The 21,143-nt window shown below is 37.5% G+C and overlaps 1 protein-coding gene across 1 annotated transcript in view; it reads right to left on the bottom strand.

Moving 5' to 3' along the window:
- Nucleotides 1-4,409: 4,409 nt before the first annotated feature.
- The window catches only part of rims4 (regulating synaptic membrane exocytosis 4), a 39,447-nt gene continuing 22,713 nt past the window's right edge, over nucleotides 4,410-21,143 (bottom strand). Inside the window, exons 2-7 of the mRNA XM_023955035.2 lie at nucleotides 18,458-18,602; nucleotides 13,618-13,730; nucleotides 10,133-10,234; nucleotides 9,103-9,242; nucleotides 7,692-7,964; nucleotides 4,410-7,564 (exon numbers count right to left, since the gene is read on the bottom strand). Of these exons, the coding sequence (XP_023810803.1) occupies nucleotides 7,746-7,964; nucleotides 9,103-9,242; nucleotides 10,133-10,234; nucleotides 13,618-13,730; nucleotides 18,458-18,602 (719 nt within the window). The 3' untranslated portion in view covers nucleotides 4,410-7,564; nucleotides 7,692-7,745. The remainder of the gene's footprint in view (nucleotides 7,565-7,691; nucleotides 7,965-9,102; nucleotides 9,243-10,132; nucleotides 10,235-13,617; nucleotides 13,731-18,457; nucleotides 18,603-21,143) is intronic.

Genomic DNA, 21,143 nt, shown 5'->3' with positions numbered 1-21,143 from the left:
TCAATGCTTGTTTTTATATTTTGTTGTGTTTTAATGTAAAGCACTTTGTGTTATATTTATATATGAAAAGTGCTTAATAAATAAAGTTTGATTTGATTTGATTTGATCTAAGATAGCACAATGGGTTAAGGATGTTTTTTGTCTTATTTTGTGCTTTTTAATTGAATTTTTAAGTATAAAGAGAGGAAGTGGATTATTTTTAATTTAGGAAACAATATCTTTCATCCAAGTCAACCTCAGGGAACGTGTTACTTCGGGACCCACGACCAACCATTTCAAAAAGCCAGTTAGATCTGCTCTTGATCCTCCCACTCCTCGACCTTTATCCCAGAAAAAAATATCACACAGCTTCTCTAAAGTAACAGCGTGCAGGCATTCTGTCTGAGGCTGGTATCTCACTGGCGGGTTTCATCGCCATTTGGTCCACACCTTTTTTTTTTTTTTTTTGCTGCTTCTCATAGTTCGCTTTGCTTGTCAAATGTGAAATCCCACCAGAACCCAAAATAAGTAAATTCAGGTTTGCTTGAGAGTAATGGTTCAGTGCCCATCTGATGACATGGTACAAAACATAAATAAATAGCCCAGAAATAGTTGAAAAGTGCAACAACAAAAAAAACAATTTGTGGCCACAAATACAGCAAAACATGGAAACAAAACGTTTTATGTTTTATTTTTATTGAAAGCCAGTTTGTCTGAAGCAAAACTATTGTTTGATTATGGATAATTCTTTTGTTATGTCAGCTTCTTGCAGACATAACAAAAGAATTATCCATAATCAAACAATGGTTTGGTCCAAACAAACTGTCTTTAAATAAAAATAAAACCAAGTACATTATATTTGGCTATAGAAAACTGGAAAACATTTCTGAGTTACAAATTGAGGATGTTGTTCTTGAAAGAGTAAATGAAATAAAATTTCTTGGAGTAATTTTAAATCATACATTATCATGAAAACCACACATAACACATGTTCTCTCTAAATTGTCCAAATTATTAGCCATTCTACATAAAGTCAAGTATTTTTTAAACACAGCTACATTGTATATTCTGTATTGTTCCCTAATAATGCCTTATTTGACTTATTTGACCTATTGTTTAGAAATCTGGGGGCATAGTTACAAGTCAAATACAAAGCCTATTTTTATTCTGCAAAAAAAGCAATTAAAATTGTAAATCACTCTTCATCCAATCAATCCAGAAAACAAATATTTCCAAAATTAAAGGCACTTCAATTTTTGGATTTAGTTGACCTTAGTACTGGAATTTTTATGTTTAAAGTTAAAAAAAACAATGTGTACCTGCCAAAATACTGAGTTTTCTTTAAATTAAAGTTAATAATTATGATTTTCGGGGTAAAAATATGTTTAAAAAGAAAGTGGTCAGAACAAATGCACTAAGGAATTGTATTTTTGTTCAGGGGGTCAACATGTGGAATTTATTATCCGACGATCTGAAGAATGCAAACTTCATATTCCATATCAGTTTAAAAAAATGTATACATTTAAAACGTATCAAAACTACCTTTTGGACTGAGAGACTCTTCTGGTTGTGAGGTAATTTTGAGAAGTGTTTGTGTTTGTTTTTTTTCCTCTTCTCTTTTTTTACTTTTTTAAGGTTCTATCAATTTGTAGGTAGATGTGATGTTTGTAATCAGGATGGGGGAAATAAGCCTTGGCTTCACCCAGCACCTTTTTCAGTTAATTTTGTTCAATGTTTATGTTATCATTGTTCAGTGTCAATGCTTATGTCGATGTTTTAAGTTTGTTTGTTTAGCATAACCGAAATAAATGTCTAACTAACTAACTAAAATGGCCCACTAACAAATCGACATACACATGTAATTGGTTGCATAAGAAAATCAATATAAAGTAAAGCTTTATGATGGACAGAGACAGTATGATTAAGTTTTGTTTTAGGCTGGGCAAGAGCTCCAAATCAATTTCAAAAAGCCTGACATTGCAAGATATCATTTTTGGAAGACATTTAAATAGGACAATGAGAGCCAGGTTGCTTTACTGGTGAAGGTATGCTTGATTAAATCACCCAGGCGTCTCAGGATGGTGGGGCTGTGAATGAGTATTTGTCAAGCACATTTGCTTGCATTGATGTTTTGTACTTTGTCATCAGATAGGCTCCATTTACCAGTCTTGGTTCACTAGGTAATACATTCTGGTGCAGTTCACTTCAGTGTGAAGACGGATTAAATTTCCCCAGGTCAGAGAGTGAAAGCAAACAGGAGTTCAAGTGTAAAGACGGAGAGAAAGCGAACAAAAAGGTAAGATCACAAAAAATATGGAAAATATGTCTAATAAACGTGTGGTGTAGTAAAAAAGTGATTTATTATTGTTTATTATTATTTATAGTCAGAAGTCTAGCCAGTATTTTTCTAAATGCTTTTTTTCTTAGTACCACCTTTAAATGAGTACCAGCTTTTTGCTGATTTGCAAGTCCTACTGTGTATATTTTAGAAGTAAGACAGCTTCAAGCACTGCTTTTTAACCCTTGTGCTATCCTAGGCACTTTGACATTGGGAGGTAGGTCATCTAGACCCACTAGACAGTGCTCTGAACCTTTTTTCTTCAATGATTTGTGATATTCACTGGTGTCCATGGATTACATTAAATCTTTCCACCTTTATCCACCTTTGTCATGGTAGGGAGAACACGACAAAGTAAGGGTGGGGTCATCTAAGATAGCACAAGGGTTATGCTCTTTAACACCGGAGACACTGGTGACGCCTAAATGATGATAAATGATTATTCCTCCAGCGTGCAACGTAAACGTATTTGAAAACGGTGTGACATAATCCGCTGATTTACGTCGATTTCGTGACCGCTTGACTGTTGTGCAGTGTTGCATATCAGCGCTAGGCAGCTTTTCTCCGCTTCAGACTGCGCTACAGTGACATCAATTGCGTAAACGATTAAAAAGTTATGATAGTCGAAGGAAAGTAAACACTAGAGCTCTAGTTATAAAAGGGTTGACACGACTGCTCAAGGAGGTAACTTAAATTTAACACATGGTGTATTTTAGAAAGTTAAATCACTGCTGGACTGGGATTGGCTGTGTTTCAAAAATGTTTTGCTTATTTTCATCAGAAAATGCGCAGACGTGTTTCTTCACATGTTGTACAGATTTACAGTTAAAACATAACGTGTACAAAAGGACATAAGAAAGGTTTTCATTTTTCTTTGCCATTTTATTTAAAACCACAAAGTATCATGAAATGCATCCAGAAACAGCAAAGAAGCAGTACATCATTATCCTAAATTTATCACTAAGCTGTTTCAGAACATTTCCTAATGTATCAAAATAAAGAAGAGGCGCCTGATATTTTGCTCTTTGTGGGGAAAACAAACCAAATTCCGTTGAGAAATCCAAAAATCTAAAAACACAAAGGTTTGTCACTTTCATTATGACAAATAAATAGTTGAAAAATATTGAAAATGTGAAACATTTAGTGTTTTTCTCCTTTTTTTAAGATCTGAAGGGACAATTCATTGTCCCTATAGCCCTGGCAATATGTCTGTTGTGGGCGTTTTAAGGCCTCTACTTACATTACAAATGATACAAGGTACACACTGTAAGTAGACACACAAACATGACGATTTGGTGCTGAGCACGTCGTCTATGAAAATTCTCTTCATTTTCAAATAAACTGATAAAATGTCACAAAGTGGTCAACAGTAAAACTAAATTATATGACCAATTTTTCAAATTTCACTCAATTTCACTGTTAATATTGTAAAATATTCTTTTAAATAAACCCATATGTTAAGTTCTCTCTTTTTTTGTTACATCAGATTACATTTACAGTTTAACAGATTGAGTCATAAAATTCCCACAATATCATCCAAACCATTCTGCAGGGATACAGTTAGAGACTTTAAAGTTTTATACTCTTAATGCCTAAAGCCTTCATGTTGCATTATTAGACAGGAACGAAGATACATCATCATCCTGTATTAAAGTTTTTGTTTTAAATGTTTTCAGATGACTAATTTTCTTTTGTTGGTCCTTAGAATGAAAAAAATACGCTTTATTTGGAATGTTTTGGCACAAAAAAGGAAAATCGTGAAACAAACATATTTGTGTGACTAACAGAAGTTTTTTTGCTGCATCCCTTTATCCTCAAAAAGAGTCCTTTTTGCTACCTGGCAGACATTTGTATTATGTTAACACAAAGAGTACTGTAGGATTTTATGTGCATCTTTTATTTGTTATCAATCCATAAGAAGTCATTTTAATGTCTAGGTTTTAGAGTGTGAACATCACTGATGATATTGGTTTAATGAATAAATATAGTGTGGTCCGTCTGAGCCAATATGGAGGAAGAAAGAACTAAGACCCACTTTTGAACTTTCGGGCACAGAAATGTTATGAACCCAAACTGTTTTTATGCTATTTAAAATTTTTCTTTTTTTTTTTTATTTTCTTAAGAAGAAATTTGCTCCTGTAGGTAAAAACCTACCAAGAAAGTGGACACATTTTAGGCATGAAAATGTTCTTCACTGTATTGACAAAGGCAAAACAGTTGACAAACACGTCATCAAATCTTAAAACCTACTAGATTAGACTGCTGTGATAATACCTAGACTCATGTGTGAATACTACAAAGACTGGATGTTTTATTGCATTACAGAATCTAGCTAAAGGCCGGTTTATACTTCAAAGCCTTTTGCAATCGCTTGGGTCGCATTGGTCTCAAGACCATTGAAGAGAAATCCCGCCATGGCTGGGAAATGTGACACCTGCTGATGACATCAACCTCAACTCGAATCATAAATCGCGTTATTTAACCTGAATCTATTTCAATTAGAGTACACGATGACGGAGTAAACTCTGTCCAGAAAAAGTGTTTCATATCTTGCAGCACTATATGCACTTTTTTCTTTCTTTTAGTTTTTGTTTTTTTTCCGCCTGCCTCTGTTAAGTAGAGGAACGCATCAGTTCCTCCTCTGCCTCACTCATCACGTCCCTGCACATTCACAGACTTGTATGATCAAGATGTCCTTCAAATTATAAATAAACGCTGGACACTATTGTGTTGCTTGAAAAGTATAAACGAGACTCAGAAGTTCATCGCAGTTATCACGGACAGTCGTAAGCAAAAACCAGCCTACATTAGTATGAACTAGGCTGCACGATTCTGGGTAGGACTGTTGCGATGGCTGATCTCTGTGAAGTATAAACCGACCTGAATCTGTCTGGAAGCAGGAACAGCAGTGCTGCTACTGCTTTGCCAACCAAAGGCCACTGCTAGAAATCAAAAACATTTTAAGAAAACAATAGATTTTGTTCTGGAACCTTCTGACATAAAATATGATAAAACAAATTTGACATACTCTCCCATTTTAGTGGATTTCTGATGTAAAAGAAGCTTAAACTAAAAGTCATAAATACATCATTTAAAGTGCTACACAAATATGTTCCTCGGTTGACATTGTGTCCAAATGTGATACATTTTAATTTCCTGTCCTTCGATGAAGCTTTTGGCTCATGCTTAATCTTGTAAAGTTGTTTTTATTCAGGCATGCAGGTGCTACCAGCTAAAGCTATATGAAAGCTAGCAACCCCTTGTTTTCCCTAGCCAAATTTATCGATCCATCAACAAAACCCTCACTGGTCTGCTTTGGCTCACTCTGCAAGACACTCACAATAGTAATATTTACATATTAAAGACACAAAGTGCCCAAAATAAAAACAATGCTTCTCTTTAAGTTCATCTTATGTTCTGTATATGCAGCCTGACATCAATCCAAGTCTCCTTTGTTTTGGATAAGGACATTTTATGCCCCCTTCCTGTGTTCCTCATGGGTCGTTGCACAACTAATCACCATGTGGCTCTTCTTTCCATAAACCCAGGCTGTAATTTAGAGTAAAAGGGATGCTTCTCTGTTGTTAGATGTTGTGAGTAAAGGCTTCTGTTCCTCCCTCACAACGCAAGGTAATGGAAGAGGAGGAAGAAGAAGACACTTGCTGGTAAAAATTGGCACAGTAAAAACTGTTATCAGACGACCATTAGCAAAAGCTTGAAGAAAGAGAGGAGGAATATTACAAATCTGGCTCCGGAGAATGGTTAAAAAAGCCTCCCCAGCTTTAAATAAGCCAGTTTCCTGTACTGTGCGTGCTCCTGGGATCACTTCATTTCCATTTTGACCATCTGGCTGTGTCAGCACTGTAATTAAGATACAACACTGACCCCTGTACTTGATGTGACCCATGCAAGGAGGGATCCTGGTCAACGCAGTAAAAGAACTTCATGTCCAATTACAGGCTGTTAGATTAAAAGAAGTTGATCTCATGCATCCATAGTTAGTGTCTTTGCTTTAAACCTATGACCCAATGCAATACATTGCATGCAAAACAAAACATAATTTTATGGCATCTGATTCATAGAAATTAGCACAAAAAAAAGGATCAAATTTGAAATTTAACATTTTAAAATTTAAATCCACTTTGGATCTCAATTGGCAATATTTTGTAATGTTTGTAAAGTACTGTTCTTGTGTTACTCCTATCAAAGAAGCTGACTAAGAAGAACCACATAGAGAAAAGAATGGTGCCTTCTTTCATCAGGAGATGAAACTGACAATCTATCACATATTCATCATGTTGCACAAAGTCCCCTAAACAGGCCAGCTCTTCTTTCTACACTTACCAAAGGTGTGCGGAAAATGATGACGCCTTATGTCAGACGTTTTAGCACCCTATCTGGCTTTGATAATTAAAAGAAAAGTCTGCACTGATCTGGCCGGTAGACACCTGGCCTTACTTGAACAAACAAATAATTTGCTTATCTGACATACCACCATCTGAGAAGTCATTTCACAATCCTTTCGTTTCAGAAAACTCAAAGTTAGGATATTTTCCTTTCGCCACATTTGCTGGATTTGCAACAAATCTTCAAATTTCCTATATTTCAATGTATTAAGCTATGTCTGTGATCCTTAAAGCCGACATGCTCTTGATATTCAAGTTTGTACTGATACTAAAATCTTCCAAGTACATTTTCAACTACATCTACCCAACTCAGTTTCTTTTATCCTGTGACACATAAATCATGATGGACATAAGGTGAGATACAAAAGAAAGCAAAAATAGATTTTGAGTCCTGTGAAGTCAACATTTTTCAGTACATTACAACACACCAGCTCATGTTTTGTCTATGAAAGTCTCCGGTCTTCGTCCTCACCGCCTCATGTTCCTGTAATCTGGATTCTCGGGTGGATCCGGCCCTTTTCTACAGATGTGTGAATTGACAAATCCAGCTCTGCAGCTGTCCAGCCCCTAAATGAGAATGCAGAAAGATGACAAGCAGTCCAGGGAACAAAAGTCAAGTGGAGGCTGTGAAAAAGCGCAGAAGCAGAAGCGAAGCTGAGGCTGCTTTGTTCTGTTGTCCCAGAAGAATCTGATCGATGTTGGCAACGAAGCCCTACTTTGAAGTTTCCTCATTAAAGAGAAGTTAGCTTTTTCCCCCATCAGAGATCTGAAGACAAGAAGCTTTTCCTTTGACTTTATGGAGTGGTTGGTTTACTGGAAAAGTACTGTGCTCTCCATAAACCTGTAAACAAATCAAAAGAATGACAAGGAATTTTATGTTAATCCACGATGACCACCAGATTGATTCCCTATGAGTTCTGCCCACAGAGTATGCACTGGGAATAAAAAAAAAAACTCTTCAGACTTACTCAAGCAACAGATTCTCAGCTGCAGCAGGAAAACAGTGCATTTCTGCAGGAATGTTATGATCTGTCACAACATGGCCCAATGGTGCTCTCCAGGGACATTTGGGATGAGTGGCGAATAAGCGGCCCCATTGTTGGATCCACCATTGAGGACGGAGGAAATAGCTTGTACCAGCCAATCACCATTGCGGTGAGGTCAAGCTCCTCCAATAAAATCCGAGCTACACCCATGAAACATTTGCGGTCCATTCGTCCGTAGTTTCCCCAGACAATGACCTGTGGAGGAAATTAGAGGAAAACTCTGAGAAACAAAACAAAGATTTGTCCAAAACCTTTATACATTTCTAGCATTAGAAGTCAATGCCTTAACCCTTGTGCTATCTTTGATGACCCCACCCTTACATTGAGGTGTTATTCCTACCATGACAAAGGTGGATAAAGGTGGAAAGATTTCTTGTAATCCATGGACACCAGTGAGGTTCCCAAATCATTGAAGAAAAAAGGTTCAGTGCACTGTCTAGTGGGTCTAGATGACCCAACTCCCAATGTTAAAGTGCCTAGGATAGCACAAGGGTTACATTGAAAAAAGACCCTCTTCATTGCTTTAAAACAGGGGCAGAGCTACGAAGGGGCAAGGGTGAGGCCCCCAAAGCAAAAAGATGTCAAAAAGCCTGAGTCAAAATTTGTATCATTATTGGCAAAGATTAAGAAATCATCAATTCAAGCTTCTTTAAGCATTTGTGTAGGTATTATGTGTGGATGGTTTTCCGTGTTCTGAACTCTTGCGTTTACTTGTCACTACCCAGGTTTTTGGGCTCTACATAAAAAATGTCTATCTATTGAACGGCCATTGAAAATTAAACCAGTTGAACTTTGACCAATCAGGTACTCCGATCTGGTCATGGCGTATGGGTAGTGCCCACATTCAGGGAGTTCTTGAATGCATGACACATGGCTGGTGTGAACGTAGCATCACAGCTAACAAAAGAAGTAAACGCTGCTGCACTGCATGGTACAGTAGGACTGGTTGTGGTATTAATATCAAAATTGACATTTTACTGTAGGTTCTGGTCTGCTACATCAGGAAATGACTAACAGAAAGGTGATGCCGATCTAAGCAATTTTCCTTTTTTTCATGGAAGTAAAACAGTTTGATGAACTTCAGAGAACAGTGGCACTGACAGCACATAATTGAGAGGAAGGTGCTTATTGACTAATTATACAGTAAAGGAGGTTCTAAATGCAGAGCTGGTGTGCTCTTTGCCCTAAACACATCAATCATGGATCTCCTGCTCATTCCTGAAGAAGGCTGACACACAGACATGGGTATACAGCACCACTGTGTGTTAGTGTTATGCACTTAGTGTAAACCAATTGTTTTGGGGGGGAAGGAAAAAACAGGGGTGAATCTCACCTGCACCACTTTCCCTTGAGGGCTTTCAGAGAAGACCAGGACCTGGTTGTAGAGAGGATCTAAAGACTTCCGCACTGACTTGGTCTTCTTCTTGGCCACACAGACGCCATTCTCCAGGAGGTAAACCTTGATGTATGCCGCTGGAAAAACAGCAATGACAACATGAGTAATCAGTTACTTTCTCTGCTTTTAGGCCAATATTCCAGCTGTTTTAGGTGAGGGGGATTCATTTTGAGCTAAAACTGTTTCTGATAGAAGGCTCTATAGAGTTAAAAAAAATAATAATATCAACAATAGCAGACCTTTTTTTAAAGATTGTTTTTTAAACTAGTAATTGTTTCAAACCAAAGAAAAATTGTAACATTGTAAGTTTTCAAATAAATAAATACTGTAGAAATCTATAAATTGTCCTCATGGAGCTTTTTGTGGGAGGGGCTGAGTCACTGACGCCAGCTTTAGCTACAGGTATAAATCAAGCCAATTTTATGTTACATTTTTATAACAATTATTTGTCACAATGCAAGATATGATAATTTAACAATTACTTTTAAATGGATAGACTGACTGTTATTAAATACAGGAATATTAACAACATCTTATTTTTAGGTACCGTATATCAAGGGTACAATGGTTTTTTTTGGTTTTTTTTTGCTGATTTATGTTTTCACACAAAAAAATTCACTACATTTTTCTGAATTAGATTATTTCTTCAAAGTAAAAATATACCTATTTAGTCACTCACTAATAACAGGTGTGATGAATTAAATTGACAAGTAATTCGACTTAGTAAAAACCACAGAAGTCTCATTGAGATTCAGCATCAAGCACAGTTGCTAGGTGACATGCCTAAACAACAATAAAAGGGATCTTACACACATTGCAGTGTTTTATCACACTAGTGACACTAATCAAACAATGGGACTAATGTACTTGTCCTAAATACACTTTTAAATGTAGAACTTACTGTAGAACCCCGCAAAAATTGCTTTAACAAAGCTGACCAGCCTTAACAGAGATGTGTCAGAATCACCTGGAGGAGCTTTCGAACCCGGTTTCATCGTGAGACCTCTGGCTTGCACCACCTCCACCTCCAGTCCGCCATTTCTCTCCATGAGTCCGATCTCTACATCACCTGGAAAGATAACAACGAAGATGGATTAAGCCATCAGGATAAGCATCTTTTGGTAGTTAATTTTTTTAGTTTCCTAGCTTCTCAAAGTATCATTAAACAACAATTTAGGCCAAGGATTATTTTCTATTTTTAATTTTTACGCTCTTGCTCTGAGCTTCTGAAAGTTTCTCTAACTTTTATTTAGCTGATTAAGTGTTAAAGCCAGATAAAGTCATTTGAGTGGTTGATTTAAACAATTATTTACATGTTATAAATGACATCATATGGATTAAAAGCCCAGTGCATTTTAACTTCTTTCTCCTTATTCCACTCTATGTATGTAATGATTTAGCTGCTGCTGCACCGCAGAATAGACTTCGTGTCTAGTGCTGCGCTGCTGCCTCTTAAGAGCCATACAACCACTGCAGTGCTTTCAGTCTTATATATGACGGCTTTGATTGTGTCCCACAAGGGCACTGTGACCATGTTCTTACTGGTCATTTCATTTAAGACACAACTTGCTCTTCTCAATAAGTGCACAGACCTAATCACACAGTTGTGCATGCGCTTGGTTTGTTACTTACTTTGTTTGCGTTTCATCATGACTCTGATTTATCTCATCCTTTCTTTTTACAACCTTTGGATTTAGTTTGGCATATTTCAGAAAGTACTGTGGCTAAATTTAAGGATAAATTTAATTTCTGCATTCCACACAGGAGGAGAGCAGCTTAGTCTTTTCCTGAGGACAGACAGAACTACAATCTATTAATCAGCCATTACCCATTATGCCAATACCACAGTTCCTATTAGTTTATCATATCGTATACCAGAAGTTCCAGTGTTGTTGCGTCTGTGTTTGCCTGTCTTTTTGCCTGTCAGACCAGAGAATCCCCTCTCTCCAGTATTTTTCCTTTTAAGAGCAGTTTTCTTGTTTACAGTCAACCAACTTCATGCTCAGTGCAAGATATTAAAACCAAAAAACCTTCGGTATAATTACTTTATGCTTTCAAATAACCTTTTTTTAAATATGGCCTAGTTATAATAGTTAACCAAATTAAACAATAAAATCTAAAAAAAATTTAGAATATATTAGATAATAATACATACAAAAATATAACTGTTTTCTTCTTGTAAACAGGTATATTATTATTATTGTTGTAGAAAAATTCCCCATAAATTAGGCCTACTGTATTTTCAATATAAGGCACACTTAAAAGCCTTAAAAATTTGTTTCAAAAAACATTAATGCGCCTTATAATCCAGAGCGTTTTATATATGGATTAATCCTGGTTGTGTTTACTGATGTTGAAGCGGTTTTGAGAGGTGCATGACACTCTGTCAGTAAATCTGTCTGTTGTATTTACGAGTTACAAACGAGTTACAGGTATTGTGAAAATGCTAACGCTTCTAATGCAGCTCAAATGTAGCATGGAACAAAGTAGTTCTAGAGTTACTGTGAACACAGTCAATAAAGTCTGAATGACTAATGGACTTATCTCTGACTTTTTTGTCTCTTTATGCCTTTGGTGTGCCTCATATATGGCTTGAGTTCAAAAATAGACCATTCTTTGATGGTAAGGCTCATAACCCGGTGGGCCTTATAGTGCGGAAAGTACAGCAACGTTGCTTTTAAAGTCAGTTTTAGTTTGTGTAACTGTCAGTCAGCTCCACTGATTGTAATAGATAAATAAAACTTGGCATTTGAATGAAATGGCTCAGCGGCAAGAAATAAACAAGTGTAACATTGACTGAGCACAGACGACAGACAAGTTCTGTGGCATTATATAATATTGCGGGGGACAGAAGGTTTGGAGTGGAGCTGCTCCAATGAGTGTAACTGTTGTTGGGCCAAGGACACAGTCTGCTGCCAGCGAGGAAACTGACCCACTTATGAAAGATCGCTGCTCTCCCGAAAAATCTGCAAACATTCAACGCAGTTTGTACAGTCTGAACATGAATGAACCAAAAAATAAATAAAAGTTGAGACACAGCAGAGACTATAGATGAACCTTTAAGGCCAACAAAAATTACCATTTTGTAGCCAAAGGAGCTTTTTTGCTGTCAAGTTCAGAATATTGCAGAATATTTTTTACCTGACATTCCAATACAAATGCCATAAAACCTTATGAAACAGAGTTAATTCATATCAACACAGTCATGCAAGACTATAATAGATCAGAACAATTATTTTCTGGGGGAAAATCTGACCACTGTTAACTATCTAAAGCTAGCGGAGGGGGCAAGACTAAAAAAATATATTGACAAATGTGTACCAGTAATTTACAAATTAATATCTGTTGTGATCTTAGATTTACCATAAAGCTGCTTCTTAGACTCTTGTCCTTTGCAGTGTGCACGAACCAGACACTCATACTTTGGACTTAGACTTGAGTTTCCCTTTAGAGCCAGAGGCAGAAACTTGAGACTTGGAAGTTTATTCATTTTTTTATCTTTTTTATATACCGGTACCTCAAATCACTATCAGGAGTAAAAAAAAATGTATGTTGTTTTTTATTTGGCTTTTTTTATATTAGCGGGTATGTAGAGATACCCTCTGTCATCAATAGGTGTTTTTAAGTGATATATTAATATTTTTTAGAACAAAGCATTTTAACAATTTTAGGATGTGATAATTTCTTTGTGATTAAAGATGTGAGACTTTAGAACACATGTAACAAACCCAATGTGGCCCGCCATGTCATTTTATGTGGCAGATCTTTGTTTGTATTGTTTTACAAAGATGTTAACTTTGAGAGTTTAAACAAGAGAGAAAGTGTGAAAATGTACATGTTTTTCAGAGAAAAGTTTACAAAGTGTGTAGTGAGGGGTCGTAAAGCCTTGAAACATCAGTTTAGGACGGCAAATACCAAGGACCCAAATGCAGGAATGTAAGTTTCCACAAGATACTTTTATCATTGAAGCTTGAAGCATGACACAGGAAAGCAACAGAACATCCAGCACCAGTGATAGGGTTCCCTATACCTGTGACATAATTAACCAAATAAAAACAGCTGCCCCAGTCAGGAGTAGAGCAGCCTGCAAAAACCAACACCATAACACCCGAGACCGTGACACTTTGATCCTGCTTCAAGGATAGAACGTTACTCCGGCAATAAACAAGGGAACACTTGAAGGTGACTTTACAGGTCTTCACTCTAATCATTTTTTGTTAATGCTGATTTGGAGGCCTTGAAGTAGAAGGAGACGACATGTCAAGCAAAGTCACAAGTTTGTTGATGTGACTTTTATGCTTGCCCCCAGATATACCATGCAGCCTCTGTTCTAAATGCTGTAAAACAGCCAGTTGTGTGTGTGTCATGTGTGAGTTAAAAAGATCTAAATTCTAATGACTTGCTGGTAGAAGGAGTTAGAAATGACTGATGGAAATGGTTTTGCCTTCTTACCCATGGATGTTGTCGCTAGCGTCTGTCGCCCAACAAACTGGGCCGGTCCCATCCCATCCAGGAAGTCACTGAACTGAGCATCAGAGGCCAGACACATACCGCTGTAGTTTAGACTAAGACAGACAAAGGAATAGAAATCAGACAAGGACTGCAGGAAACATAAACAGAAGTAAGACTAAAGTCCTTTAAAAGAACCGTTTCAGTAAAATATATAGAAGACTATTTTGTAAAAAAAAAAAGGACAACCACAATTTGCAGCTCAAAAAAAACATTAACATCATAAACAATCTATTTGCGTTCTGAAGCCACAGCCTTGGCTGTTGGCCTCACACTTAAATATATTTTACTGTATGTATACATTTAATAGAAACAGATCAGAGTGCTTTGGTGGCATGTTGCCAGCTCCTCAACTGCTAATAGGAATAGGAATTTTTTTGGGCAGCAGATCGTCACACTCTTCTTCTAAAACTCTACACCTATGCATTCTGATCCTATCTTAATGTGTTCCCAAAAAATATATATAAACAGTGGCGGTTTTTGATATGGGCGATGTGGGCGGTCGCCCAGGGCGGCACTTCATAGGGGGCGGCATTGGCCGTGTCCGATGAGTAATGTGCTACATACAAAATTCAAAGAGGTAGCTTGAAGTTTTAATTTGAAATTACTTCAGCAGCCGACACTTAATACTCTTATTTTAACACATCAGACTCTTAATAATGTCTTCCTCCTGTTTCCTCTTCACACTTGTGGTGCAAAAAAAAAAAAGAAAAGAAAAAAAAAGAATAATTTAGAGTGAAACAACGTAAAACAGGCACATGAAAAGGATTTAGGCAGAACAAACATCCGTGCTCAACCCAATTTCGACAAAAGCAGGCAATGGAGATTATTTCCCACAAGTCTTCGCTCCAACACAGCAGACCCGATGCGCACGTGACCACCGCCCTCTGCTGCAAGACGCTTGCGGCCACACCTCTTTGCGGTAGTCTTTGGAACATAAGTCAAAAAACTCGAGAGGGGAGCGCAACTCGCCGGTGGCTGGCTGAATCACACTAACAGGTGTGAGGGGAGTCTTTTTCTATCTGACAATCAACTCTGGGCAGCAGCTGCGCCTCCCGTCATAGAGACGGAGCCGCGTGTGAGAGGGAAGGGGAAGGGGGGGGAGGGGGGGTGAGCGCAGACCATTTTATATGGATTGAGGTTTTTTGGAGGATTTCTATTGTTGGTGTTGCACAAATTTAGGGAAATGCCAAATATTTTTGGAGTAATCCCACTGATGAGTTCTAAGATTTAGTCTTTAATGTTTTATAAGACCTAAACATATTAATCACAATAAGTTTTATTTTTTAGATCTAATCCCTCTGATATGTTTCACAAAGACACACACAGGACGTCACACATTAAGAAATTATTGCTAAAAATGAAGCAGGAGTCCAGCTCTAAAAAAAATGCTCTAAAGAAGGATGAAAGAGCATAAAAATGGAATTATTTGATATGTAATTTCTTATTAATATTTCCAGGCTTTCTTTGTTTTGTCCTGCAGCATGTTCATATTTGTATAATTTTGACAGAATATATTTCTATGGAGAACAAAATATTACAAGTTATTTAAGGTTTAACTTGAGTTATTCTGGATTAATGTTCCTGTTTTTATTCATATTTATGTTCAAAAAGTTCAGTTTAAAAGGTTTAAAAGTTTAGCTTTAGTGTGTTCAGTAAATGTTTATCTTCTTCAGGCAAAACCTTAAGCGTGTTTTTAACTTAGGCCCCTGTGTGACTGAGTTTGACCCCCCTGTAATATGAGTCTAGAAAATCCATGCATTTTTTGAGTAAAATGGCTAAATAGAAGATAGGGAACACAACAGGATGTTGTCAAATTTTGTATGTGTGCGGGGGGGGGGGGGGGGGGGGGGGGGGCTGGTGGGGTTACTCGCCCAGGGAGTAAGTTAGTTTTTTAGATTTTATAGAAATCAATAATTATTTTTTACTACAAATGTGTATAAAAGCTCAGATAAGAATAATTACCACTGCTGAAATATAAGATTTTCACTTTTTATTGGTCAAGGAGTTTATTTCAAAGCACTCAAAGCATTGGTTTCTTAAGAAAGTTGTGATACAAATAAAGTGCTTCTATATTCATCCCTTTTATTAAGTTTGCTCAAATCAGTAGTTGAATGCTAATTTTAGAGTAATCAGGATAAAATACAGTAAAATAAATGTTTACAATAAATCTCTTTACAAATACAGAAGTTACGTTTATCTGCATGTAAATGTCTTCATGAACTTCATTAAAGTCAGTTTTTACCTCTGCTTTCTTCCTTACTGTTCTTCTTTAAACCCTCCAATCTCTGATCAGTCTGTCTGTCTGCCTTGTTTGGTTACATAATCGGGGGAGTTAGAACCGGTAACAGGTTGGCAAGGTTCTCCATGAGTCCATGTGAGCATGTGTGTCATGGTAATACACTATTATTATTGATGTCATGAGTGCTTTTTTAATGAAAAACATCTCTCCATCCCTTAAGGCCTCTGCAGATTTTATATTTTCTGTCATGAAACCAGCACAAAAACAAAAGGGGATGAGTGCAGCTTCTGCATGTAAGATAAATCTGTTCTCTGTTTTTGTCAGTGTAGGATCTTACTGGGCAGCAGCAAATAGTTTGCAAACACAACACTGCAAGAAAAGAATTATTTGAAATTACTTCGAATTGGTGTAGCAGGAGTGGCTTACCAACTCCCACAAAAAATTGATAGGCACTGAGTTTTTATGTGTGCTGCAGCTCAGCACCACCAAACACTGAGGCAGAGTGGATGAGAAGTGGATTAAGGGAACCATCTTTAAACTATAGCTTTATGACAGTAACTTCAGAGACTGTGAGAACCACTAAACTCTCATGACAACATTCATCTAAATAGAAAATTTAAAAAAGAAGAAAGTTACCCAGAACATTCTTCATGTTGTTTTACTAAATATGTTCATTCATTTTCTGCCAGAGCCTATCCCGGCTACTAATGGGCGAAGGCAGGGGACACAAGTCTGTCACAGGGTCACAATCACACACCTATTCACACTCACATTCACACCTGTGGACAATTTAGAGTAACCAATGAACCTATGAAGCATGTTTTTGGACGGTGGGAGGAAGCTGGAGCCCCCGGAGAGAACCCACGCATGCTCGGGGAGAACATGCAAACTCCACAGAGAAAGGTCCCACTGATGTTATGTTTCAGGTCCCCCAGCCGGGACTTGAACCGGGGGCCTTCTTACTGTGAGGCAACTGCGCTGAATGAATGAATGTTCAGTCCTTCTATGATGTAGTGTCTTAACATTTAACACTGCTTAGTTGAGAGACTCTGGCACAGCTCTTGAAAAAATTGCACTTTTATGGGTCGCACGTGCCATGCCGCAGCGTGTTGCTTTTGCAAAGCTCCATCAGAGCCAGCGGGAGCACTCTGACTGATTGAAAAGACTTTTTATTGGAAACAAAGTTGTTTTCTCCAAGCAATGCTTCACGTCCACTTTTGTGGTAATTTTTTTCTTGAGATAATCACAACACTGTTTCAACACTGAGTTGTTGTTTTTTTGTTCTTGCTGGGAAAATTGCTTTAGTTTTAGAAAATTTAACAGATGGAGTGAAGGCTTTGTGAAAATCTGGGACATAAGAGTTGAAGACAAATCACACAAAAAAAACTCTAAAAACCTAAAGGGATGATCGAAATGAATTTAATTTTGTTGCTTGACAAAACTTCTTGATCTGATAAGAACCGGATTATGACAGCTCTGCAAAGATTTTAGATAAAATAACTTAAGTGGGATGAGTTTATAAAAATTTGCTTCCCACTCCTTTCAAACAATAAATCAAAATCTACTTGAATGAGTTAAAAATCCTTATACTTAATGAATCTAATGTGATCGAAGAGTGATTTGTATGCATTAAAAGAAATCTCAGTTTTGATTATGAGTTATTACACTGTTAAGAGGATGGTTTTCTTAATCAATGTGCGTCTTTATTTCTGAAATAAGTTTAATATCTGTGGGATTTCTTGAAGTTGTCTTGTCTATAGTTATGGCTCGAAAATTACACATAAAACAGATTAAATTAAGCCTTTAAAATAAAAAAAAGTGTGGTCCAAAACAAAAAATCAACAACAATTGAAACATGTCATTGGGAAAAATTGGGAAAATTCTGTTTTGTTCATACGTATTTAATATTTAATTGTTTATGTACATATTGTACTTTTTTTTATTAGAGATGTGAGTTACAGTATTATTTTTTTATTTTATTTCATCTTCACCACTCCAAGGCTGCTACAATTTCATTGTATCACCATGTACAATGACAATAAAAGAATTCGGATTCTGATACTGAAAATAAATACATGATTAGGTGACTAAACAGAATCCACTAAACTAAAAGCTTTTCCAATTGAATAAGTCTAAACCTGTGTTTTTCGAAGACTCAACAGAGTCAAGCAGGCGCAGGTAAAGGGGGAGGGAATTCTAGAAACGTGGTGCCAAAACCTAAAAAGAGGTTCTGTCTGGTTTCATTTCAGATATTTCTCACTGAAAGGAGGTTTAGACTTGAATATGATTGAGATGAGGAAACAAATAAAACGATCACTGATTTTCTTAGCTAACTGACCACGGAAAGCTCCACTGCATGTCATATCTAAAAATCTAAACAAAATGTTATTGGCAGCCTCAGTCAAACTGGACAGGAGTTCATGTCTGAATATAACAGAGGACAGAGCCCTGAGGAACAGACTTAGACTTTTGTTTAACTAATGCTAACTGCTTCAGAATTAGGCTAAAAGTGGTTTGTCATCACTGCAAGTGTTTACTCACTTTCCTTCTGAACCGTAGCTATTCATGCTGTCCTCTATGGATTCGTGGCTGGCTTGACGGACAGTCCGGCTGGGCATCTCCACAGCCAGACCAGTTTCGGTGCTCCTCTGGATGCCTCCCTTCAGCTTCCTGCCGTCAGTCTCCACTGAAGAGAGCCAAAGACAAACGGGTCTTAGATGAAGTGGCTACAAAAAGAGATGAAAGACGCTGCAACCCGAGGTGAGAACATTTACAGCTTTAGCTTTTAACAAATTAAAAGCTTCTTAACTCTTGTGCTGTCCTAGGCACTTTAACATTGGGAGTTGGGTCATCACTAGACAGTGCGCTGAACCTTTTTTCTTCAATGATTTGTGATCTTCACTGGTGTCCATGGATTACATGAAATCCTCTTCACCTTTATCCACCTTTGTCATGGTAGGGAGAACACGTCAATGTAAGGATGGAGTCATAGGACAGCACAAGGGTTAACAGCTAACTTTTGCTCATACCTGATTAATTAATCAAACCATTTGTAAGTTCTAGACATAAAAACTCACTTTGACTACAAGAAGTCTGGACTTCCTCCACAGATCTGAGACAAAGCATACTGTAGCTCAACATCAGTGTGTTGTGACTTTTAATGGACTCATCTCTGGTCTGTTTTTTTGCTGATTTGCCCATGATAAGACAATAAAAACTAATCCACAAAAAAAAAAGACAAAAACAATCAAATTTGAAACAAATCAAAGACACAAAAAGAAAAATCCTAAAGGAACCTTGGCATCCTCCTACACACACAAGTGTTGTGTGTGTGTAGGAAGTTAGTTCTGCAATTATTAAAGAGTGACCTAGAATGGAGCTATTTCCATCGTGCTCATGTGGGATGGACCGTTGGCAGATTTGGGTTAGTGCCTCTGCCTCCTGACTGGTTCCTTATTGTTGATTTTCACCTGTTTCAAACAACTCAGTCAAGAGGAAAATCAAGTAAAAAGGTGTAGAAAACTAATTTGATGATGAAAAGCTTCAGTTACATCACCACAAGAGAAAAAGCAGCCAGAATGTCATTTCCATTCAGACAGCAGCTCAGCACTTGCCCTACATTCTGTGATGTCTTTATGTTCTGCCTATAGCAGTGTTTGGCCACACAGAACCTCTCTGCATCTGTTTGTATTTTCAAGAAGTGTTTGGAGGATTTTGTAAAAAGACATAAAATATTTAATGGTGATTTCACGCCATCCAATTTAAACTTGGGAATGAGTCACTGACGGCTGCTGCATCCCTGCTGACCTGATTTCAGTGTTCGGTCTGGAGCTGCTGTGTGTGAATGGAGCTGGCTTTGAACAGCATTAGTGAACTGTGGTGACTCACTCCGGAAACCCATTATTCCACAGATGTATTAGCTGCAGGAAGCTGTAGAACAAAGGGTCTTTTCTCATTTTAGCCTTGCATTCACAACAAATTGAAATAATTATTATATGTTAAAGGCAGGATTCAAGAAACTGAAATGCTCTGGAACAATGATTGCTCCATATGCACAAGCAAAGTCTGATGAGGAAAATAAATAAAGTTGGGTTGTTTTAAGGTTCACAGAATCCAAAAACAAAGTGTTCTTAGCTTTTTCTTTTTATCACATCATAAAGTTGTAAAGTGCTTTTGTATGTGAACCAAAGCACGGTGATGATCTCTGACTGCCTTAAAAAGGGCACTTTTTGTACTCTGCTAACTCAGAAGGAGTTTTATAAATTACAACCAACTTGGCAAGCACACATCCTTTCGTACAAAAATGTCTCTTGGAATTTATTCTAATCTATACATTTTGCAACCTCAAAGGGGTACAATCCAGTGCTTTTTGTGAACCTGTCCCAAGTGCAGACAAATGCAAAGGGTGTTTCAAGCTATGTTCATGCTGCCCTCGGTAATGCGAATTCAAGCTGCCGCTTTCAATGAAAAGTCTGGGTAAACATGCGTAAATGCATGTTTCAGGCTTCTGCGTTCAAAATTCTTGCATTCACACACAGCCACGCAAATTTTTACGACCATTTTCAGGCTCTACGTACAAAACGCATGGCCTTTAAATATGCGTTCCCAGTCTAACCAGGTCGAACTTTGACCTATCAGGACTCAAAATTTGACAGTGATTTGCGAATTTGGTTTATCTGGTGAACCCAGATGTGGCGACAAGCCTGACAACATCTGCATTTGTTTTTCAAAGACAGATTAACCTGACATGATAGCAATCCAAGTTTGCCACTGCCAGGGCGCTAGCAATGAACCAAACTGCTTTCAGTTCCTGCCCAAATTGCGGGATTTGCAATTGGTTAACATTTCACACCAAGCCTCTTGTAGGTGGCAGACATGCACTAGTAAGCAGTAGGGGGAAAAAAGGAAGAAGAAGCCCCTCCCTACTTGTCCATTGCGAACACCATAGGCTAAACAGGCATTCTTAAATGCAGGTCAAATGCCATGTGTGCATGTAGCTTCAGAAAGGACTTCTGATGTAAAATCAAAATCAGATCAAATATTTGTGAATGATGAGGATTCGCTGTGGGGTTGCTGAAGCCTGTCCTGACTACTGTTTGCTGAAGGTGGGGTACACCTTGGACAGGACACAAAATCCCACCTCCAAGTAACCAATTCATCTAAGAAGCCTGTTTTTGGACTGTGAGAGGAAGCCAGAGTACCAAGAGAAAGCCATCACCTGCACAGG

The sequence above is a fragment of the Oryzias latipes genome, chromosome 5 (genome assembly GCF_053564925.1).
Source record: "Oryzias latipes strain Hd-rR chromosome 5, Olatipes_Hd-rR_3.1".
Lineage (NCBI taxonomy): Eukaryota > Metazoa > Chordata > Actinopteri > Beloniformes > Adrianichthyidae > Oryzias > Oryzias latipes.
The sequence above is the reverse complement of the archived record's forward strand: the minus strand, read 5'-3'. Positions and strand labels throughout refer to the sequence as shown.